General features: G+C 49.9%; 2 protein-coding genes across 16 annotated transcripts in view; one reads left to right on the top strand and one right to left on the bottom strand.

Annotated features, from left to right (window-relative positions):
* The window catches only part of LOC102934530 (zinc finger protein OZF), a 1287564-nt gene that overhangs the window by 43848 nt on the left and 1224214 nt on the right, over positions 1 to 19502 (top strand).
* LOC102930400 (zinc finger protein 501) overlaps positions 1 to 19502 on the bottom strand; it is a 1110025-nt gene that overhangs the window by 15965 nt on the left and 1074558 nt on the right. For 5 of the 16 annotated variants that reach the window (XM_037887391.2, XM_037887392.2, XM_043537398.1 and 2 more), the window contains exons 1-2: positions 5127 to 5181; positions 1007 to 3928 (exon numbers count right to left, since the gene is read on the bottom strand). The exons of 4 other annotated variants lie outside the window; for them this stretch is intronic. In XM_037887391.2, the coding sequence (XP_037743319.1) occupies positions 1007 to 1120 (114 nt within the window). In that variant the 5' untranslated portion in view covers positions 1121 to 3928; positions 5127 to 5181. Of the gene's footprint in view, positions 1 to 1006; positions 3929 to 4001; positions 4076 to 5126; positions 5255 to 19502 lie in introns of those variants that run through there. 7 more of the 16 variants (XM_037887389.2, XM_037887388.2, XM_037887395.2 and 4 more) reach the window with 6 other exon arrangements.

Raw genomic sequence — 19502 nt, 5'->3', positions numbered from 1 at the left:
TACCTGCCCCATCGGAACAGGCAGGAAGCATTAGGGTGAGCGGAGAAAAAGAGAGCCCTTCACCCCTCTGAGCAGAGAGAGGGGGCAGGGGTCTTCACTTTCATCACTCACGTACTAGCCAGAGGCTCATACAGGAGATAAGGCTCCCAGCAGAGTCCAGGGATAACACCATGGTGGGAATTGCAACACCCTCCCCATTGATAGCAGCTAGATGGGGGTGTCTTCCCTGGGCCTCCCTGAAGTGCTAAGTTCCCTCTAAGGTGCACGGCCGCACAGCTGCCTATTAAGCCCCGTGCAGGGACTCAGGGCTGCGGCAGGGAAAGGCACCCCTCCCCGTTGGCCCCGGTGTGGACCTGCTCCAGACTTGCCACGGTTGGGGGAAAGGCGCCCCTCCCCCGGCCAGCACAGACCTACCCTGGACTTGCCGCTGCTGTGGGAGAGGAGCCCCTCCCTGAGGCACCTCTCCCCCTGCCCCAAGCTGCTGAGGTGAGAGAGGGCTGGGGGGAGTCCTCTCTCCCCACCGCAACCTCAGGGCAGCCTGTACCCCCAAACTCCTCATCCCCAGCCCCACCCCAGAGCCCACATAGTCACACATCACCTCCATATTGGGGCACATAACAAAATTCATTCCGCACATGGACATAAAAAAATTAGAGGAACACTGCTGATGGGTGCCCCTTTATATCTCACAGCAGCCTCTGGCTGGTAGGTTCAGGCTCTAGTATTGGACTCTGGTAAGTTTTCCCAGCCCACTCCAGGGGGGTTGTTTCCTGTTCCACAAATTAGAAAATTCCTACCCACAAACCCCAGGGGTCTGTTCCTACCAAATCCCAGAACGTTTTTCACACCTTGCCCCTCTCCCTTTCTCCACCCTGTGTAATTCCTGACCCCTCCCACCTTCAGACCAACTCCCCTCCCCCGCCCCCCCCAAGTGCCCACCTCCTATGTATTTACTGCCCTTCTCTCTCTAACAGGAACCCACTAGCAACTCCCTGATAAATCCTACCTCAACTGGCTCCACTGCAGCCATTTCCCTTCCCTGGAAGGATGGAATGATCTGGAGCAAAACAGGGATGTTACACTGCAGCCTGTTAGAGCAAAAAAGGGCAATTGCAGACATGTTAGAACAGGAAATAATTTCACATCAAAATTACCCCCCAGGCTCTTTCCGGGCACACTAGTGTTCTAGACTGTTGCACAAATAACAGAGAAATTCAAAATACATTTTACTTACCCAGACCTCTGTTAGAAAAGGAATTGAAAAAAACCTGTAAGTTCTTGGAATGTACTAGGGACACCTGTTTGTTTCAGAGGTTTGAAGTAGTAGTAACTGGAGGACAGCCTTTTAGACTTGATTCTGGCTAACAAGAAGGAATTAGTTAGGAAACTGAAGGTGGAAAGCAATATGGGTAAAAGTGATCATGAAATGATGATTTCAAGATTCTGGGAGAAGGAAGGCATGAGAGTAACAGAATAAGGACAATGGACTTCAAAAAGGCAGACTTCAACAAACCCGGAGATCTGGTAGATGAGGTCCCATGGAATGAAATCTGAGCTGAAAATAAGAGTTCAGGAGAGATGGAGATTTCTCAGAGACAATATTAAAGGAGCAACAGCAAACTATCATAATGTGAAGGAAAGATAGGGCTATTTTGCCCACTTACTATTCTTTCTATCAGGAGCTCTTTAATGATCAGAAAATAAAAAGGAATCCTACAAAAAGTGCTATCATGGACAAATTGCTATGGATGAGTACAAAAGAATAGCACAAGCATGTGGGGGGAAAAATCAGAAAGATTAACTCACAAAATGAGTTAGGCCTAGCAAGTTATAGAAATGGCACCAAGATAAGGGTTCTATAAATATATTGGGAGCAAGAAACAGGTGAAGGAATATGTAGGTACTCTACTTACCAGGGACGGAGAGTTCATAACAGATGACATCAAGAAGACTTAAGGTGTTTAATGCCTTTTTATATTCACTAAAAAAGTTTAATTATGACCAGATACTAAAACAATTATTCTTAATCAAGAGTGGGACAAACAGAAACCACAATGGGGAACTAACAGGCTAAAATATATTTAGATAAGTTAGATATATTAAAGTCAGCAGGGCCTAATGAAGCTCATCCCAGGGTACTTGAGGAATTAGCTGAAGCAATCTTGGAACAGTTAACAATTATCTTTGACAACTCCTGGAGGATGGTGAGGTCCCACAGGACAGGAGAAGGGCAAACATAAAACCGGTCTTTAAAAAGGGGAACAATGAAGACCTGGGGGAATAAAAACCAGTCAAGCCTTAGATAACTGGAAAGAAAATTTTATTAAAACAATCAATTCATAAGTACCTAGAGAACAGTAAAGTGAAAAGTAATAGGCAGCATGGATTATCAAATACAAATCATGCCAAACCAATCTGATTTCCTGCTTTCACAGGGGTAATGCCTTTATGGATGCGGGGGACACTGTAGACATGATATATCTTTATTTTAGTAAGGCTTTTGACCCAGGCCACCATGGCATTCTCATAGGCAAACTAGGGAAATGTAGTGTACATGAAAGTACTATGAGTGCACAATTTCTTGAAAGGCTGCACTTAGAGAATACGTATTAATGGCTTGCTGTCAAACTGGGAGCATTTACCTAATGGGGCCCCACAGGAGCCAGTCCTGGAACTGGTACTATTTAATATTTTTATGAATGGCAAGGATAATGGAGTGGAGCGTACGCTTATAAAATTTGTAGATAACACCAAGCTGGGAAGAGTTGAAAGCACGTAGAAGAACTAGAATTTAAAATGACCTTTATAAATGACCTTTATATATTAGAGAATTTATCTGAAAAAACAAGATGAAATTCAATGAAGAAAACTGCAAAGTACTACATTTTAAGCAAGGAAAATCCAATGCACAACTACAAAATGGGAACTAACTGGCTAGTACTACTGAAAAGGGTCTGGAGGTTATAGTGGATCACAAACTGAATCTGAGACAGCCATGTGACAAAGTTGTGAAAAAGGCTAGTTAAGCACTGGAGTAGTTACCAAGGAAGGTTGTGGAATCGCCATCACTGAAGGTTTATAAGGACAGGTTGGACAAATGCCTCAGTGTAGGGGGCTGGACTAGATAACCTCTCAAGGTTCATTCCAGCCCTACATTTCCATAATTCTATTCTGAGGAAAAGTTTGGTCACTTTATTACAGCACTGATTCATCCCCTTCCATCAGCACTAAACCACCAGGACATTTTAAAACTGTCCCAGTAACAAAGTCTGAGAAGCAATTGCAAAACAAGAGCAGAACAAAAGGAGTGACTTTGGGGGATTCCCCTCCCAACATTGTCCCCAGGGCAGCACACTCCCAAGGCTAGTGGTACAGGAAATTGTTTTTTTCCTCTCCCTGCACCTCACCTTGTCACAGGAAAGTGAATCTGCCCAGGGATGCTGCAATAAGTGTGAGTGGGCAGGTCAGAGATCTGAGAATCTCTCCCCAGTTACTTCCCCCCCTACACCTTTCAGTCTCTCTCTCTTTTCCCCTTATGTCTTCCTTCCCCTGTCCCTCCCCCTCTGGCTGAGGGGCAGCCATTTCTAGGTGTTCGGTCTCCTATGACTGGATCAGCTCCTACAATTGCTAAGGGGAGGAAATACGTGGGATGAAGGGGAGGGCTGTTTGTGCACAAGCATTTTCCCTGAAGTCTCTATTAATCACCTGGAGTTTCTGGCTCAGCTGTTGGTGTTGGCAAAGTCTAGGGCTGCCTTATGGGCTAATTACAGCTGGAGAAAGTCCTCACCTTGTCTGGGCACAGAGAAGACTTTACTTAAGGTCACTCCCTAGCCTTGATTCCGCCAGGGGAACAGCAGCTGCTCAGTCTTGATTCCCAGACTGGAATGGAGGCAGCAGTGTCTGACCCAGGAAGCTCAACTCCAATACCCTGAGCAGAGAGAGAGACAGACAGAGAGAGACTGAGCAGTTTGCCCACCTTTAGTGATAACTGAAATACCCACCCCACAGGGAGGCATCCTGGTCTCATTTGCCCACGTGGTAATCCAGCCCTCAAACTCCTGCCAGGGAGCGGGGTCTGGAAAATTAGAGAGAAAATGGGGCAAAATCTGAAAAGGAGACTAGAGAAAGTGTCAATAATTGCTTGCTGCCTTTACACCTGAAAGGAGACGTCCTTTCTCTGACTCCTGTCCATGGGGCGCATGGTAGTAAGCGGTGACGCACAGAAGCTGACTTGAGGCTGACGCAAGGTAAGCAAAGCCGAACCAGCCTCCTAGGGTACTGGCTTGGAAGTCGGTACGGCGGGTGGGCCTGGGCTCCCCGACATCAGTGGTTCTCAACCAGTGGTACAGGTACCCCTGGGGGTACACAAAGGTCTTCCAGAGGGTAGATCAACTCATCTAGATATTTCCCTAGTTTTACAACAGGCGACATAAAAAGCACTAGTGACGTCAGTCCAAACTAAATTTTGCACAATACGACGTGTGTGCGCCGCCCTGTGTGCCACACACTGACACGGAAGTACAATATTTACATTCCAGTGGGTTTATTTTATAAGTACACGGTCCACATGAGCGAGTCAGCCACGCCCAGTCCCAGGGGGCTGCGACACGTGGGCATGTCTGTATCTGACACTTGGGGGACAGGAGACGCACCCGACGCCTGGCAGGGGACAGTCACCTGGAAAGGGAGGCCCAGCCCCCAGCTACCGCGCCCCTGGCCCGGCCCCTCGGCCAGGAGACCCCGCCCCCAGCACGATCCCTGGCCCCCGACTGCCAGGAGCCGGGGGGGCCGCTCGCTGCCTCTGGAGCCGGCGCTGGCCGCGGGGGGAGCCGGGACGCGGGGCGGGGCCGGACGGACCCGGGGGGGGGGGGGTTGTTCCTAGGGGCGCTGCCCGGACCTCGGGGAGCAGCGGGGCGGGGCCCGGAGACCCCGGGGCTGAGGCTCCCCACGCAGCGCAGCGGCCCCGCCCCCGGGACACCAGAGTTCGCGTTAGAAGCGGGAAGGCGCCGGGGGCTCCGGGAGGGGGCGGGTGTGAGAGGCGCCGGCTGGGGGAGGGGCACAGAACCGGGGGGGGGGGCGGGTGTCTCGGGGGGGAGGGTCAGGCTGACCCCGGGGCCCTCCCTTACCTGGGCTCGAGAGAGCGGAAGTGCCGCGGGACAGGCTGAGAGCAGGAGTTCCGGATTGTCCTCGGAGCGGAAGTAAGGTTTGGTTGCCCCGGCAACCGCCACGCATCCCGCAGGAAGCGGAAGTGGCCTATCCCGGTGCGCACTGGGAAGCGTAGTTCTCTCGCGCGCCCTCACGCTCGGCTTTCGATTGGCGGAGGGGGCGTGGGCACCTCCCCGCTCCCTGATTGGCGGAGAGGCCCGGGTCAGCGCGGGGCGGGCCCGCCAAGGACCCCGCGCCAAGGCTGCGGGAGCCGCAGGGAGGTGGCGGCCCCCGGGGACCTGCTCCCGGGCGGGGCCTGGGCAGCGATGGCCTCGGGGCTCGGGGGCGGCGCCGCCGCCGGGGGATTATGGCTTCTCATCGCGCCCTTTCAATTGCTCTGACCTGGGCTCCGGTGGTGGGGCCACACGCTGCAGCGTGGCCATTGGGCCCGGGCTGGAGACCCTCACCCCTCGTGGGGGCTCGGAGGCTGGGTCTAGCCCGTACGTCTCCGCTGTCATAGACTATCAGGGCTGGAAGGGACCTCGGGAGTTGTTTAGTCCAACCCCCTGCTTGAAGCAGGACCAGTCCCCAATTTTTGCCCCAGATCCCTAAATGGCCCCCTCAAGGATTGAACTCACAACCCTGGGTCTAGCAGGCCAATGCTCAAACCACCGTGTTACAGCCCTGCAGTCCCAGCCCCACAGGCCTGAGCCAGCTGCCCCGGGCTTTGAGACAGGTGTCCTGGGTGGTCTCATCGCAGTGTAGACATAATGTGAGGGTATAGTCACACTGCAATGAAACACCCACGCCTGGCTTTGGCAGTGGGGCTGTAAAGTTGCCGTGTAGGCATCTCTCCTCAGGATTGATACTGGGCTCCGGGACCCCTCAAGGTGGGGAGGGAGTTTAGCAGGTGTAAATGGTAAAAGCGCAGTGAAGTATTACCCTAAACCTCACGGCATTTCTCCATTGGTCTGTCTGCTTTGTGGCAGGGACAATAACACGTCCTGCTGCATTTGTTATTTCGAACGGTGGTTTATGATTTTCTCAAACATGGTGCACAAAACGGGACTCAAACCTCAGTGTAAATGAAAGAGCTGCCCACAGATTCTTGCAGCCACAATGTGCCGTTTGAGAGCTGAGATGTGCCCCTATCCCACAGTGATGGGGTTGTCTGCTAGGGGACTGGAACGCTAGCCTATCCACGTACAACTCCCACACTTTCAGCACCTTTATTATTAATGCCTGGCAGTATAATTTAAGCCCTCCCACACCTAACTCCCTCCCAGCCCCCACCTGGGCCCAACAAGCTTCACTTGGGGCCAGGTCTATGCTACAAAATTAGGTTGGTATAATTACATTGTACAGTGGTGTAAGAAATCCACCCCCTTGAGCAATGCAGTTACACCAACCTAACCCCTGGGGTAGACAGCGCTCTGTCAACAGGAGGGCTTCTAACGTCAACATAGGTTGAGATGGTGGAGGGGAGAAGCCCTCACATCAACGTAGATAGAGTCTCCACTGAAGCGCTAGGATGGTGCAGTGCTTATGTGTGGACCTGCACGTTGTGAGATGGAGGTAATGCGTGTGGGGCTGTCACTGAACTGAAGGAGAAAATGGTTGTTGGGGAGAGATGGGAGAAGGATAAAAGAGGCCAGCAAGGATTGCGCCACATTAGCAGCGCAGCCCATTGCTTTAACTACTCAGGCACCTTGCTGATGGGTTTGCTGTTACTTAATTGTTTCCGTGGTCTCTGCTGCCCGTAACATTTTCCCCAGCTCATTGGCTGGCTGAGGAGGGGAGGGTTTGGCTTTTTATAAAACTGTCTCTGTGTTATTGGAAGGGACTAAGTGAAAGGAACAAAACTCCCAAATCCTTCCTGGTGCAGGGAGCCAGGTTTGCTGCTCATAGTCTGAATTTCACAGTTTTCCAAGTCTGGGAATATCCAAGGAGAGCATTTATAATGGGAAGGTGGATGCAGAGAGGTTAAACTGGAGATGTCCGGGCCTCCTATGGGGGTGCATTGGAAATTAATAATATTTTGCAGATCATATGGGAAATTCACCTTTAGTGACAAGGTTTGTCTCTGTTTTTATTTCATGGTATTGTGTTGCTTAGAGGAATCAGTAATCAATTTTTATATATATAACTAATATCTAAACTTTATTTAATCAGTCATAACAATAGCATCGCTTTTATTTTCCTCTCTTGCAATAATGAACTGAATTTTATGGCTTTCTGGAAAGTGCACGGAGATTAAATCTGGGGAATTCAGGCTCTGTATTTGGGAATCGATGTTTTACTCTCACAGTTGCATGCACACACTGAAATAGACAGATCTAAGGGCTGGTCTCTACTGAGAACTTACATTGGCAAAGCTGTGTCTCTCGGGGTGTGAAAAATCCACACTCCTGAGCAACGTAGTTAAACTGACCTAAGCTCTGGTGTAGGTAGCGCTAGGTGGATGGAAGAATTCCTCTGTTACCCTCACTACCACGTCATGGGGAGGTGGATTAGCTACAGTGACAGGATCACCCTTCTCGTTACTGCAGTGAGTGGCTACTGTGAAGTGCGGAAATACTGTAACGTTTTATGTGTAGACTTAGGCCCTGGCTACACTTACAAGAGGCACAGCTGTACCGACACAGCTGTGCCGCTGTCAGCGCACGTGGAGCCGCATTATGCTGGCAGCCAGCTCTCCCATCAACAAAATAAAACCAGCTCAATGAGTGGTGGTAGCTAGGTTGGCAGGAAAGCACCTCCCATCGACACAGCACTGTGTGCACATGAGCACTTATGCTGGCAAACCCCGTGAGTGACAAGTGTTTTGCTGACATAAGTGCTAATGTAGACACCGCCTTAGCCTGACATCAGCCCGGGCTTCAGTTGGCACCAAGGAGGCACAGGCAGTAAAACCGCAGTAACCACAACTTTAGCTCTTCCATGGTTGGCAGGATTCAAACCTGTGTTGGGAGACCCCCAATGGATTTCTAGTCTATCACCTTACCCACTTGGCCACAACTACTTGACTTCCTTGTTTGTATCACTACACTATGGCTCTGTTCTCACTGAATGATCATTTCCAATTGTTTGCTCAGACCAGCTTCCCCAGCACCCTCACAGCTGGGCGGGTGTGTAAGTGGGTCCAGGGCTGACCAGCAGGAATTTCTGCCGGTTTCCCTTCTGGCTGGAACATGATGAGAGTGTGTCTGTGGTCAATGACATTGCTGTAGATTGTTGTTCATTCCCCACCTTGACAATTCAGGCAGTCCCTTTCCCCATCATATCGCCAGCACATCAGTGATTCCAATGGCAGGGGTCAGGTTTTCTCTGGGGCACTGAGCTTTTTCAAGAGGTTGGAGGCTCCTTTCTTTTTCCACCCTGGAGTGAACTCAGCCTTTTGTTCCATCCTTGACATATCACAAAAGAACAGCAGTAGCATGAAGAAAGAGGAGAGCGAAGGTCTCACTGTCAGGGATGCAGGTGGCCACATGCCCTCTGTTTGACCACTGCCATTGCAGGATGGAAGGTTTCAATGGAACTGAATGCCCTGGCTCAGACAAAAGACACAGGAAGGTTTTGCTGTTCATAGATCAGTGTGAAATTGAGGTGGGAAATGAAACACCCACATGGTGGCGCAGTGCCCTAAGGCATGAGAGTGAAGGACTTTGGCTGAGAACTGAATTAACTCCACTCACATGGTTTAGAAACATTTGTTTATTTTGAGCACATAGTTGGAAATGGGACATTAATTCAGACCGGGGGAGGGCAGGGCTGAGGCTTCTTTAGCTCTTTGTAAAAACATGACCTTGATTCCCAGGAAGGGAGAGAGGCAAAGCCCAGAGCTGCCTTTAGTCTCAGGCTGGGGTCTCCTGTGTGGTGGAAAAGTCCCTTGTTCACTGCTGATCTCATGGGATCCTTTTGCTGCAAAGGCTCCAGAGTCCTGGGTGGAGGGAGGGGGTCACTGCACAACCTGCAATGCCAGGGGGGACCCTGGAAGGAAAGGAAGGGACAGAAAATGGAGAGGAAAGAAACAGAGAGAAAACACCTCTTCTCTCTGCCTTCCCAAACAGCCTGACGACGACCCCCCGCCCATGTTCCACCCCCAGCCTGCTGTTCCCTGGGGCAGGGAGGCTGGGGGCCGTGGTGCACCCCCAGGGCTGCTCCATGCCATGCCATCTGTTAGGATATAGATATTCAGGCCTGTCTGCAAAGGCCTATACTTTAAGAATTTAGGTATACGTTTATCATTTAGCTAGTTATAAAGGTATAAAAGAAAGAATCAAAATCACTGTCTGACTGTATAAGGCCTTTTCTCAGTGTGACAGTCTGAGGCCCTGTTCTTAGGCTAATGCCTCTGGCTAAGCAGCAGAGGCAGCCATAAGCTGGGAAGGTATGGTCACATCTTTACATTCCAAACTAGTCACATTGAAATAAGGTGCTATTGGGCTGTTAGGAATACAATCCCGTCCTGATAGTGCCTATCGCCTCCAGAGAAAGGGAAATATCGGAGAGGGAGAGGAATTATTTAAGCTCAGTACCAATGTGGACACAAGAACAAATGGATATAAACTGGCCACCAGGAAGTTTAGACTTGAAATTAGAAGAAGGTTTCTAACCATCAGAGGAGTGAAGTTTTGGAATAGCCTTCCAAGGGAAGCAGTGGGGGCAAAAGATCTATCTGGCTTTAAGATTAAACTCGATAAGTTTATGGAGGAGATGGTATGATGGGATAACATGGTTTTGGTAATTAAATATTCATGGTAAATAGGCCCAATGGCCTATGATGGGATATTAGATGGGGTGGGATCTGAGTTACCCAGGAAAGAATTTTCTGTAGTATCTGGCTGGTGAATCTTGCCCATATGCTCAGGGTTTAGCTGATCACCATATTTGGGGTCGGGAAGGAATTTTCTTCCAGGGCAGATTGGAAGAGGCCCTGGAGGTTTTTCGCCTTCCTCTGTAGCATGGGGCACGGGTCACTTGCTGGAGGATTCTCTGCTCCTTGAAGTCTTTAAACCATGATTTGAGGACTTCAATAGCTCAGACATAGGTGAGAGGTTTTTAGTAAGAGTGGTGGGTGAAATTCTGTGGCCTGCGTTGTGCAGGAGGTCAGACTAGATGATCATAATGGTCCCTTCTGACCTAAATATCTATGAATCTGTTGCTGGTACCCAGTGCCGAGAGGCTAAACAACAGCTGAAGTTGGTTCGCTACCCGGTGTGCTACACCCAATAATTACAACGGGGTGGAGAAGCAGAAAAGTTTATTTGCAGCTGCAAAAAGGTACAGGGAGAATAAAATCTCAAATCCTGCACCCAGAGCAGGAAGTTACACAGGCTCTTATACATTCTTTTTCCCAGCATACTTATTCAATAGCAAGCTGCCCTAAGTATCCATTTAGCCAGCCAATCCAGTTCCCAGCTAGTTCCCTTGTTCTCTGTATTATTTCTTAAACCATACATAAAGCTGTTTTATTCAGCATTGTCTTTCCATATCTGCCTTGTTTGGCCTTGCTTAGTTTCAGGCAGTCTGACTGCAACATATTGTTGCAGATTTTCAGCATAACTGCTGTGTGTGCCTCCAGGCGGGGGGGCCAAGGACACTTGTACGCAGAGCTGCTGCGAGTGCCTCCAAGCGGGAGGGGGGGGCCAAGGACACTTGGGCCTAGTGCGAGGGGGCTTCATCGACACTCGTGGTCTTCCATCCCCTCGAGTTACCTAGTGGCCATGTCCCAGTGTCCCCAACAACTCCCTCCTTTGAGAACACTCAACAGCCTTGGCTCTGAGTTTTTTTACTTGGGCTATTTATTTTTTTATAATAGGACTTTGCATAAGCACTTTGTGATAGCCCTGAAGAGAATGGCTTATTAACTTTTGCAAAAGGGCCCTAACACATGATACTGCACAGCATAATACCAGTAATACAAGCAATACAGGAAAAAGAAGTTTTAATAGCAGGCTAAATAAACCACCAAGCCAAAACGACAAACTCCAGCCTGAAAACAAGGTTTGCAACCAATCGCTCTTTGGGGCAGTATAGGCAACCTGTGCTTCGGCTCGGGCATGGGCCTTAGCCTGTACCACCTTTTTATAGATTTTATAATTGCTATTATTTATATATACATAACATTGGGACCCGACGAGGGCACAAACCCCTTTTTGGGATGCCAAGAGATAGTCCAAAGCCAGCCTGTTTTGGAGGGAAAACGTCCTGAGCTGCTGTATCTTTTTATTTAATGTTTTTATTGCTGATTTTAAATTATTAACCGAGTTTTTTAACTTTAAGGCCATTTTTTTAAGTACCATTTGCAGCCTTACAGTATAGCGGTCTATGCATGCCATGGCTGGCCCGGAAAACAGTGGCGCTGTTTCCAGTACAGAGCACCCTACAAGCTTCTCGGTTGTGAGGGAATTTTTTATATTGCCCTCCAATGCTGTAGTCAGTCGCCGCAGGGTCTTTTTTTGTGACTTAACAGAGGTGTCTTGGGCATTTTTAATTTTTCCTTTGGGTAGTGTGGCAGTTATTGACAGATGAGGAACTCCATGAGCTATATAACAGCTACCTGTCCAGTTGGCTGGCAGCACCTTGTAAGCCTTTCGGCCACATACAAAATAGTGACCCTGTAGGGCCCAGTAAGGACTGTTTTTTAAGGGGATTCCTGGGATATTTAAGGCTGTTTTTCTAAACAGTTTATATGCCCCTAAGGGGGCATTCCATTCTTTTGATTGGGTACAAGTGGGGCCGTTTCTAATTGTGCCATTCAAATTATACTCGCCATAGGGACCACTATAAACCCACCATTGGCTTGCTACATTGGAGATATTAACTGGATTGCAAGTTATATTTCCAAATCCCGTTTTTGTGGTAAGAGTATTTGTAAGAGTTTCCCTAAAAGGGGAGGAACCATTACACCCACACTGTTGGCCTCCCCTTTTGGTCTTTATTTAATACCTATTAGCCCACTGTGTAATAACACAGGAGCTTTTTCCCACAGGACGCCCATAGTGATCAGATTGGTTTTGGGTAAAACATAACACTCCCTTAGTGAGTACTGCAACTGAATACTCCTGGTCCTGATAGGTGGCCTGCTGTAAAGAGGTCTTATTCCAGAACGGCGAGTCCGTTCTTTCCTGCTTTTTGGTGGCGGCTAATTCTGCTAAGGTCAAGGGAAGCATGTCAAGGGGCATTCCCGTTTTGGGGGACAGTGGAGTTGGAGCACATACCCAGCAATCAGTCTGGTTTGTTAAAATAGCAACATGGTGCGCAAGCAAAACAAAGGAGTTATGCTCCCGATATGCACAGTTTGGAAATACTAATACAGAAAATAACAATGTTACCCAATTAATTATTACCAGAGTTTTTTTAACCCAGGGTCTCCAGTACCTGGGTGGGCCCATTTTAGCGTTAAGGTGCCCACTATTTGTGTCTTTTAAACCGTAGCTTTAGCCTGAGATCGTTACTAGATGAGGAGTCAGCAGGTTGGATGGTCCACTGTTCTGCTGACGAGGGGGCGGGTACTGCCTTCAGACGAGAGTGATGGATGTAGTTCTTGTGTCCCTTGATCTTTGCCGCTGTATGGGAGATCAGCAGGACGGTATAGGGTCCTTTCCACTTTTCCTGGAGAGGCTCGTCTTTCCAGGTACGAACAAGCACGGAGTCACTGGGCTGTAAGGAGTGGACAGGAGAGTCCAAGGGGAGAGGCTGGGAATCCTTGGTATACCTGTGAAGAGACAAAAGAACAGCAGACAGGGAACACATATACTGTGACAAAAAAAACATTACCCAACTTCCATTCCCCTGACAGAACCGGGATGCCATTCATAGGCCATGCCCTTCCAAATATAATTTCAAAGGGACTAAGCCCTAATCTACCCTTAGGGAGAATGTGGATACGGAGTAGGACGAGGGGCAAAGCATCAGAACATCGCAGTGAGGCTTCTTGGCACACTTTTGAGAGATGCCGTTTAAGGGTCTGATTGGTACTCTCCACTACCCCACTGGCTTGCGGTCTCCAGGGCGTATGGAGTTTCCAGGGGATCTGTAAGGCATGTGAGATGCTTTGAATGATTTTTGATGTGAAGTGTGTCCCGTTGTCAGATTCCATCCACAGGGGGAGTCCAAAGCGAGGAATGATCTTCTTAACAAACTTGAGGGCCACTGTTCTGGCAGTGCAATTACGGCATGGGAAGGCTTCTGGCCATCCACTGAACCGATCCACTATGACAAGGAGATATTTGAACCCTTGGGTCCGGGGAAACTCAGTAAAGTCTATTTGCCACACTTGTTCAGGGCCCGGAGTGGGTTCTAGGGCAGCTGGTGGCACAGGATGTCCCGGTCGGGGGTTATTCTTTTGGCAGACTAAGCAGTCCGCTTGTACATGGGCAGCCAGGGGTCGGAGTCCAGAAGGGATAAAGTATTTTTCCATTAGCTGGATAAGTGCTTCCCTGCCAGCATGAGTGGTTTGATGTAGTTTTTGCAGCACCGGCTGGATCAGGCCCTTTGGTAAGAGGACCTTCCCTTCTGGGGAATGGAGCCATCCCTCCTTTTCCCGGAGACCGAGTTTGTCAGTTAGCTGTCTCTCCTCCCCAGAGTACTGAGGGGTTGGAAGCTCCCCTACTGAGGGGATAAGGGCATGCATATGGGCGTTCTCAGTCTGAGGGGATGGCAGGGTGGCAGCATGCTTAGCCTCTCTATCTGCCCGGGCGTTACCTCTGGCCACATCTTGATCCTCCCTTTGATGGGCTTTACAGTGTACCACCGCCACTTCCGAGGGAAGTTGTACGGCTTCTAGGAGCCGGAGGATTTGGGGCCCGTACTTGACTGGGGAGCCTTGGGCTGTCAGCATTCCCCTTTGCTTCCATAGGCCAGCATGAGCATGTAGCACCCCAAAAGCATATTTTGAATTAGTAAAAATGTTGACCCGCTTTCCTTTTGACAGTTCCAGTGCACTGGTCAGGGCTATTAGTTCGGCAAGCTGGGCGGAGGTCCCAGCAGGCAAACCTTCAGCTTCCACAGTGTCATGGAGGGTCACAACAGCATAACCTGCCCTCCTTTGCCCATCTATTACAGTACTGCTACCATCAGTGTACCACTCATAATCTGCATTTGGGAGGGGTACATCCTTTAAATCTGGACGGCTGGAGTACTGGGCATCTATGATCTCTAAACAGTCATGTTTCTGTTTCTCTGTTTCTAGCAAGAGAGTGGCTGGGTTAAGGGAGGGGCAAGGCTGTAAGGTGACTTCAGAGTTCTCTAACAGCTTAGCCTGGTACCGAGCAATCCGAGCCTGGGTGAGCCAAAGCCCTCCCTTTGCATCCAATAAGGCTCGGACCATATGGGGAGTATAGATTTGCATAACCCCTCCCAATGTTAGCTTCTCGGCTTCCTCAAGCACTAGGGCAGTAGCTGCGGCCGCCCGTAAACATGCCGGCCAACCCTTTGCAACCTGATCCAATTGCTTAGAAAAATAAGCCACAGGACGTCTCCATGCTCCTAACAGCTGTGTAAGCACTCCTAGGGCCAGCCCCCTTCATTCATGTACATACAACTGAAACGGCTTAGAGAGATCCGGCAGCCCAGAGCCGGGGCTTCCATTGATTTTTTTTTTTAGGATTTTAAATGCCCTGTCAGCCTGTGGGGTCCAATAGAAGGGGTTATGATCTGCTCCTTTTACACAGTCGTACAGGGGTTTAGCCCACAGTCCAAACTCTGGGATCCATATTCTGCAAAAGCCTGCCATACCCAGAAATGCCCTGAGCTGCTTACGATTACTTGGAGTAGGAACTTGACAGATAGCTTCCTTTCTTTCGCTTGAAAGCTGACGCTCCCCTTGCCGTATGTGAAACCCGAGGTACCGTACCTCTGGGAGGGCGATTTGAGCCTTACTCGGTGCTACCCGATATCCCCGGAGTCCAATAAAATTCAGGAGGCTCACGGTGGCTTTAAGGCAGGGGGTTTGGCCCACAGTGGCAATTAACAAATCATTTACATACTGCAGAAGGAGGGCCTCCTTATTATCCCACTCCTCTAGGTCCCTGGCCAGAGCCTGGCCAAAGAGGGTGGGGGAGTTTTTAAATCCCAGGGCCAACACTGTCCAGCAAAGTTGCTTTTTAACCCTTTTTTGGTCCTCCCACTCGAAGGAGAAGATCTCCTGTGATGGGGTGGCAACTGGAATGGTAAAGAAAGCATCTTTCAGATCGAGAACTGAAAAATGGGTATACTGTCCCCCTATAGAAGCCAATAAGGTATACGGGTTAGGGACAAGAGGGTGCAGAGTCTTAACCCGTTCATTGACTGCCCTTAGGTCCTGTACCAGCCGATACGTACCATCAGGCTTCCGTATGGGTAGAATGGGAGTGTTCCAGGCTGACTGACATTCCTGGAGAATACCATACATTAGGAATTGATTTATAGTGTCCTGTAAACCTTTTTTGGCTTCCCTCTTGATTGGATACTGTTTTACTTGCACTGGACCTTTCCCTGGTATGATGTGAATAGTAATGGGGGTCTGGTGGGTGGCCTTTCCTGGAATCCCTGATGCCCACACGAGGGGGTATACCTGGTCTTCCCACGGGCTCCATTCTGGGGCTTCCATGGCTGAGGGCTCAACTGCAAGGGTCATGATTTATGCATTCTCAGGGGGTAAGGTAAGGGTTATTTCATCCTTAGTAAAATGCAGGGTGGCACCGAGGCGACAAAGCAGATCCTGTCCCAGCAGAGGTGTTGGACACTCAGGGAGGTATACCAGCTTGTGGGATATAGTCCTGTTTCTTAAAGCGCATTCTGCTGAGGCATACACTGGGCACTTGGTGTCCCTGCCTGTGGCTCCCAAAACAGTAAGGGAATCTGCTACTGGCAACTGAAGGGGTTGATTTACAGCAGTTCGTGCCGCTCCAGAGTCCACTAAAAAATTTATTTCTGAGCTTTTTACCCGCATCTTTACTTGGGGTTCTGGGGGTAGGGTGGTCCGTCTCCCCTGACACCCCTATTCCTGCTCCGCCATCGCCATCACAGAAGCACCCCCCTTTTCTTTCCTTTTTGGGCACTCATTTTTCCAGTGTCCCTTTTGTTGACACAAGGCACACTGGTTGCGATCCAGTCGTCTCTCCTGCGGGCCCGGACGTTCGTGTCCACGGCCCCTTCCTCCCCGGCCACTTCTCTTAGTGCCGGCCTGTACCGCTGTTACCATCAGTCTCACTTGCTTTTTTTCCTTCTCTGTCTCTCTCAGACTATAAGCTCGGTTTGCAGTCTCTAAGATTTGTGCCATGGTCATGCCCATTAAATCCTTTTTTTTTTTTGTAACTTTCTCTTAATATCAGGGGCTGCTCTGCTCGTAAAAATTCCCTTAATAATTGACTCAGTTGCCTGATCATCGGGGTCTGCATTAGTGTTCTGTCGAATTGTGTCCTGAATACGCTGTAGAAAGGCCCCTGGGCTTTCTTTTAAATCCTGCATTACTTCATATGGCTTTGCCCAATTATTATGTAGGACAGCCGAGTGACGGAGTCCATGCAAAAGCAACTCCTCATAGGAGGTAAGGCGGGTCATATCCCCATGATCATTTGGATTCCACCTGGGGTCTGCTCGGGGGACTTGTGCATCCGGGTCAGGGACATTAATATGATCCCGGTCGTACCGTCTTTGCGCCTCCTCCCTTGCCTTGGACACAACCTGTTGTCTTTCAACCTCAGACAATAGGGTTCGCAGGAGGATGTTACAATTATCCCAGTCCGGCTTGTGGCTACTGAAGCACCCCTCAAAGACTGATATAAACCTGCTTGGGTTGGTGGAAAACTCTCCTGCCTATGCTTTGAAAGCAGCCAAATCCACAGGATTAAAGGGCACATGAGTATAAACCTGCATAGTCGTGGTCGGACGCCTGTCCGATCCAGACCTGGCGACTTTAGTTTTGGTGATTAAGGGATATAGGCCAACCATTGGGGACTTACAAGGTGTGGGCGTAGGGGCCGAAGGGGACACCGGCTCTGCCATTACAGTGGGGGTGGGGGTCTGGGGACTAACATTAGCTGCTACCGAACCAGTCAGAGTCAGATTACAGTGCTGTAAAATATCTGATCGAGTACATAAAGTCAGAAACAAATGCGCATACATATGTTCATTCCATTTCCTTGTTCTCTGACAGAACAGGAGTAACTGAAGGATCGTGTTGTAATTAATTGACCCTCCTGGTGGCACCACTCCTGGTCCTCTAGTTGATATTGAGGCCCGTCAACTGTACAGAATCGTTTTAATTGGCTCTTAGTCATCGGATCCGCACCAAATACCTTCCAGTTTGCTAGAATGCATTCTAGGGGTGTACACCGTGCCCTAACCCCCGAGCTCTGTCCCTGTCCCATACCTACAGGGTAACTCTGGGCGTCCCCAGGTTCCAACAGAGCATACAATCCGGATTTCAAAAGGTTCCTACCTTATCCAAGGGACCGGTTCTTCACCGTCGTCCACAACTGCTCCTCCACTATGTCCAAGGGACCGGTTCTTCACCGTCGTCCACCACAACTGCTTCTCCACTATATGAGTGCGTTGCACCGTTGTGCCCTCCGGGGTCAATCAAATCACGTCTCCTCCAAGGCCCCGGTGAACTCACCGGTGCGCACTGGGCGTCGGTTCTCGCCGCAATCCTCGACCTCCAGGAGGGGTCCGGGCAAGGCTAAATTGCAGCCTCGTCGCCCACCCAGGGACGCCAAAAGCTGTTGCCGGCACCCAGTGCCGAGAGGCTAAACAACAGCTGAAGTTGGTTCGCTACCCGGTGTGCTACACCCAATAATCACAACAGGGTGGAGAAGCAGAAAAGTTTATCTGCAGCTGCAAAAAAGGTACAGGGAGAATAAGATCTCAAATCCTGCACCCAGAGCAGGAAGTTACAAAGGCTTTTATACATTCTTTTTCCCAGCATACTTATTCAATAGCAAGCTGCCCTAAGTATCCATTTAGCCAGCCAATCCAGTTCCCAGCTAGTTCCCTTGTTCTCTGTATTATTTCTTAAACCATATACATAAAGCTGCTTTATTCAGCATTGTTTTTCCATATCTGCCTTGTTTGGCTTTGCTTAGTTTCAGGAAGTCTGACTCTGCAACATATTGTTGCAGATTCTCAGCATAACTGCTGTGTGTGCCTCCAGGCGGGGGGGCCAAGGACACTTGGGCCTAGTACGCAGAGCTGCTGCAAGTGCCTCTAGGCGGGGGGGTGGGGGGTGGGGGGAGGCAAGGACACTTGGGCCTAGTGCAAGGGGGCTTCATCGACACTCGTGGTCTTCCATTCCCTCGAGTTACCTAGTGGCCATGCTCCAGTGTCCCCAACAAATCTATGTAAAAGGAAACTTAGTTGGATAGCATCCTGTCTGGCAAGAACTCACTTATCAATAGCTGGGATGTGAAATCCTCATTTCTGTGTTGTTCTATCATTGTAGTCCCCATTTCCCTATTGTTTGTCTGTATAATCTCTGTCTGGCTCTGCGATTGTTTCTGTCTGCTGTATAATTAATTTTGCTGGGTGTAAACTAATTAAGGTGGTGGGATATAATTGGTTAAATAATCATGTTACAATATGTGAGGCTTGGTTAGTTAAATTTCAGGAAAATGATTGATTAAGGTATAGCTAAGCAGAACTCAAGTTTTACTATATAGTCTGCAGTCAATCAGGAAGTGGGTGGGTGGGGGAAATAGGAACAGGGAATGGGGGTGGGGAAATTGGAATAATGTTTTGCTAAGGGGGGGAATGGGAACAGGGACACAGGTAAGGCTCTGTGGTGTCAGAGCTGGGAAGGGGGACACTAAGGAAGGAAACTGGAATCATGCTTGCTGGAAGTTCACCCAATGAACATCGAATTGTTTGCACCTTTGGACTGTGGGTATTGTTGCTCTCTGTTCATGCAAGAAGGACCAGGCAAGTAAGTGGGTGAAGGAATAAGCCCCCTAACACCACCCATCCTCCCAGTGCTGGGGCCGTGCTGCCTGCCCAACGCTGGGGCCAGGGCCGCTCCGGCCACACCGCCTGCCCAGGGCTGGGGCTGGCAGCTCAGCCGGGGGGTGCCTTCAGGGGTGGGGGTGCTGGTCAGCCGGGGTGGGGCTCAGCAGCACAGCCCAGGGAGCCTGGGGCATGCCGACTGGGGTTCAAGCTGGGCAGTGTGGCCCAGGGAGGCTGGGGCCCCGCTGCCTGCTGCTCTGGGACAAGGGGGGCTGGGGCATGCCGGCCGGGGTTGGGTCGGGGGTGTGGCCTGGGGAGGCTGGGGGCCACGCTCTGCGGCTGGGGAAGGGGCTGGGAGTGCTAGCCTGGGGCAGGGGCCAGTGGTCACAATGGGGGCTAGGCTCTGGTGGATGCGGAAGGGGTGGGGTTTGGGG

Source organism: Chelonia mydas, chromosome 28 (genome assembly GCF_015237465.2).
Source record: "Chelonia mydas isolate rCheMyd1 chromosome 28, rCheMyd1.pri.v2, whole genome shotgun sequence".
Classification (NCBI taxonomy): Eukaryota; Metazoa; Chordata; order Testudines; family Cheloniidae; genus Chelonia; species Chelonia mydas.
This window is presented reverse-complemented; position numbering and strand designations above follow the sequence as displayed.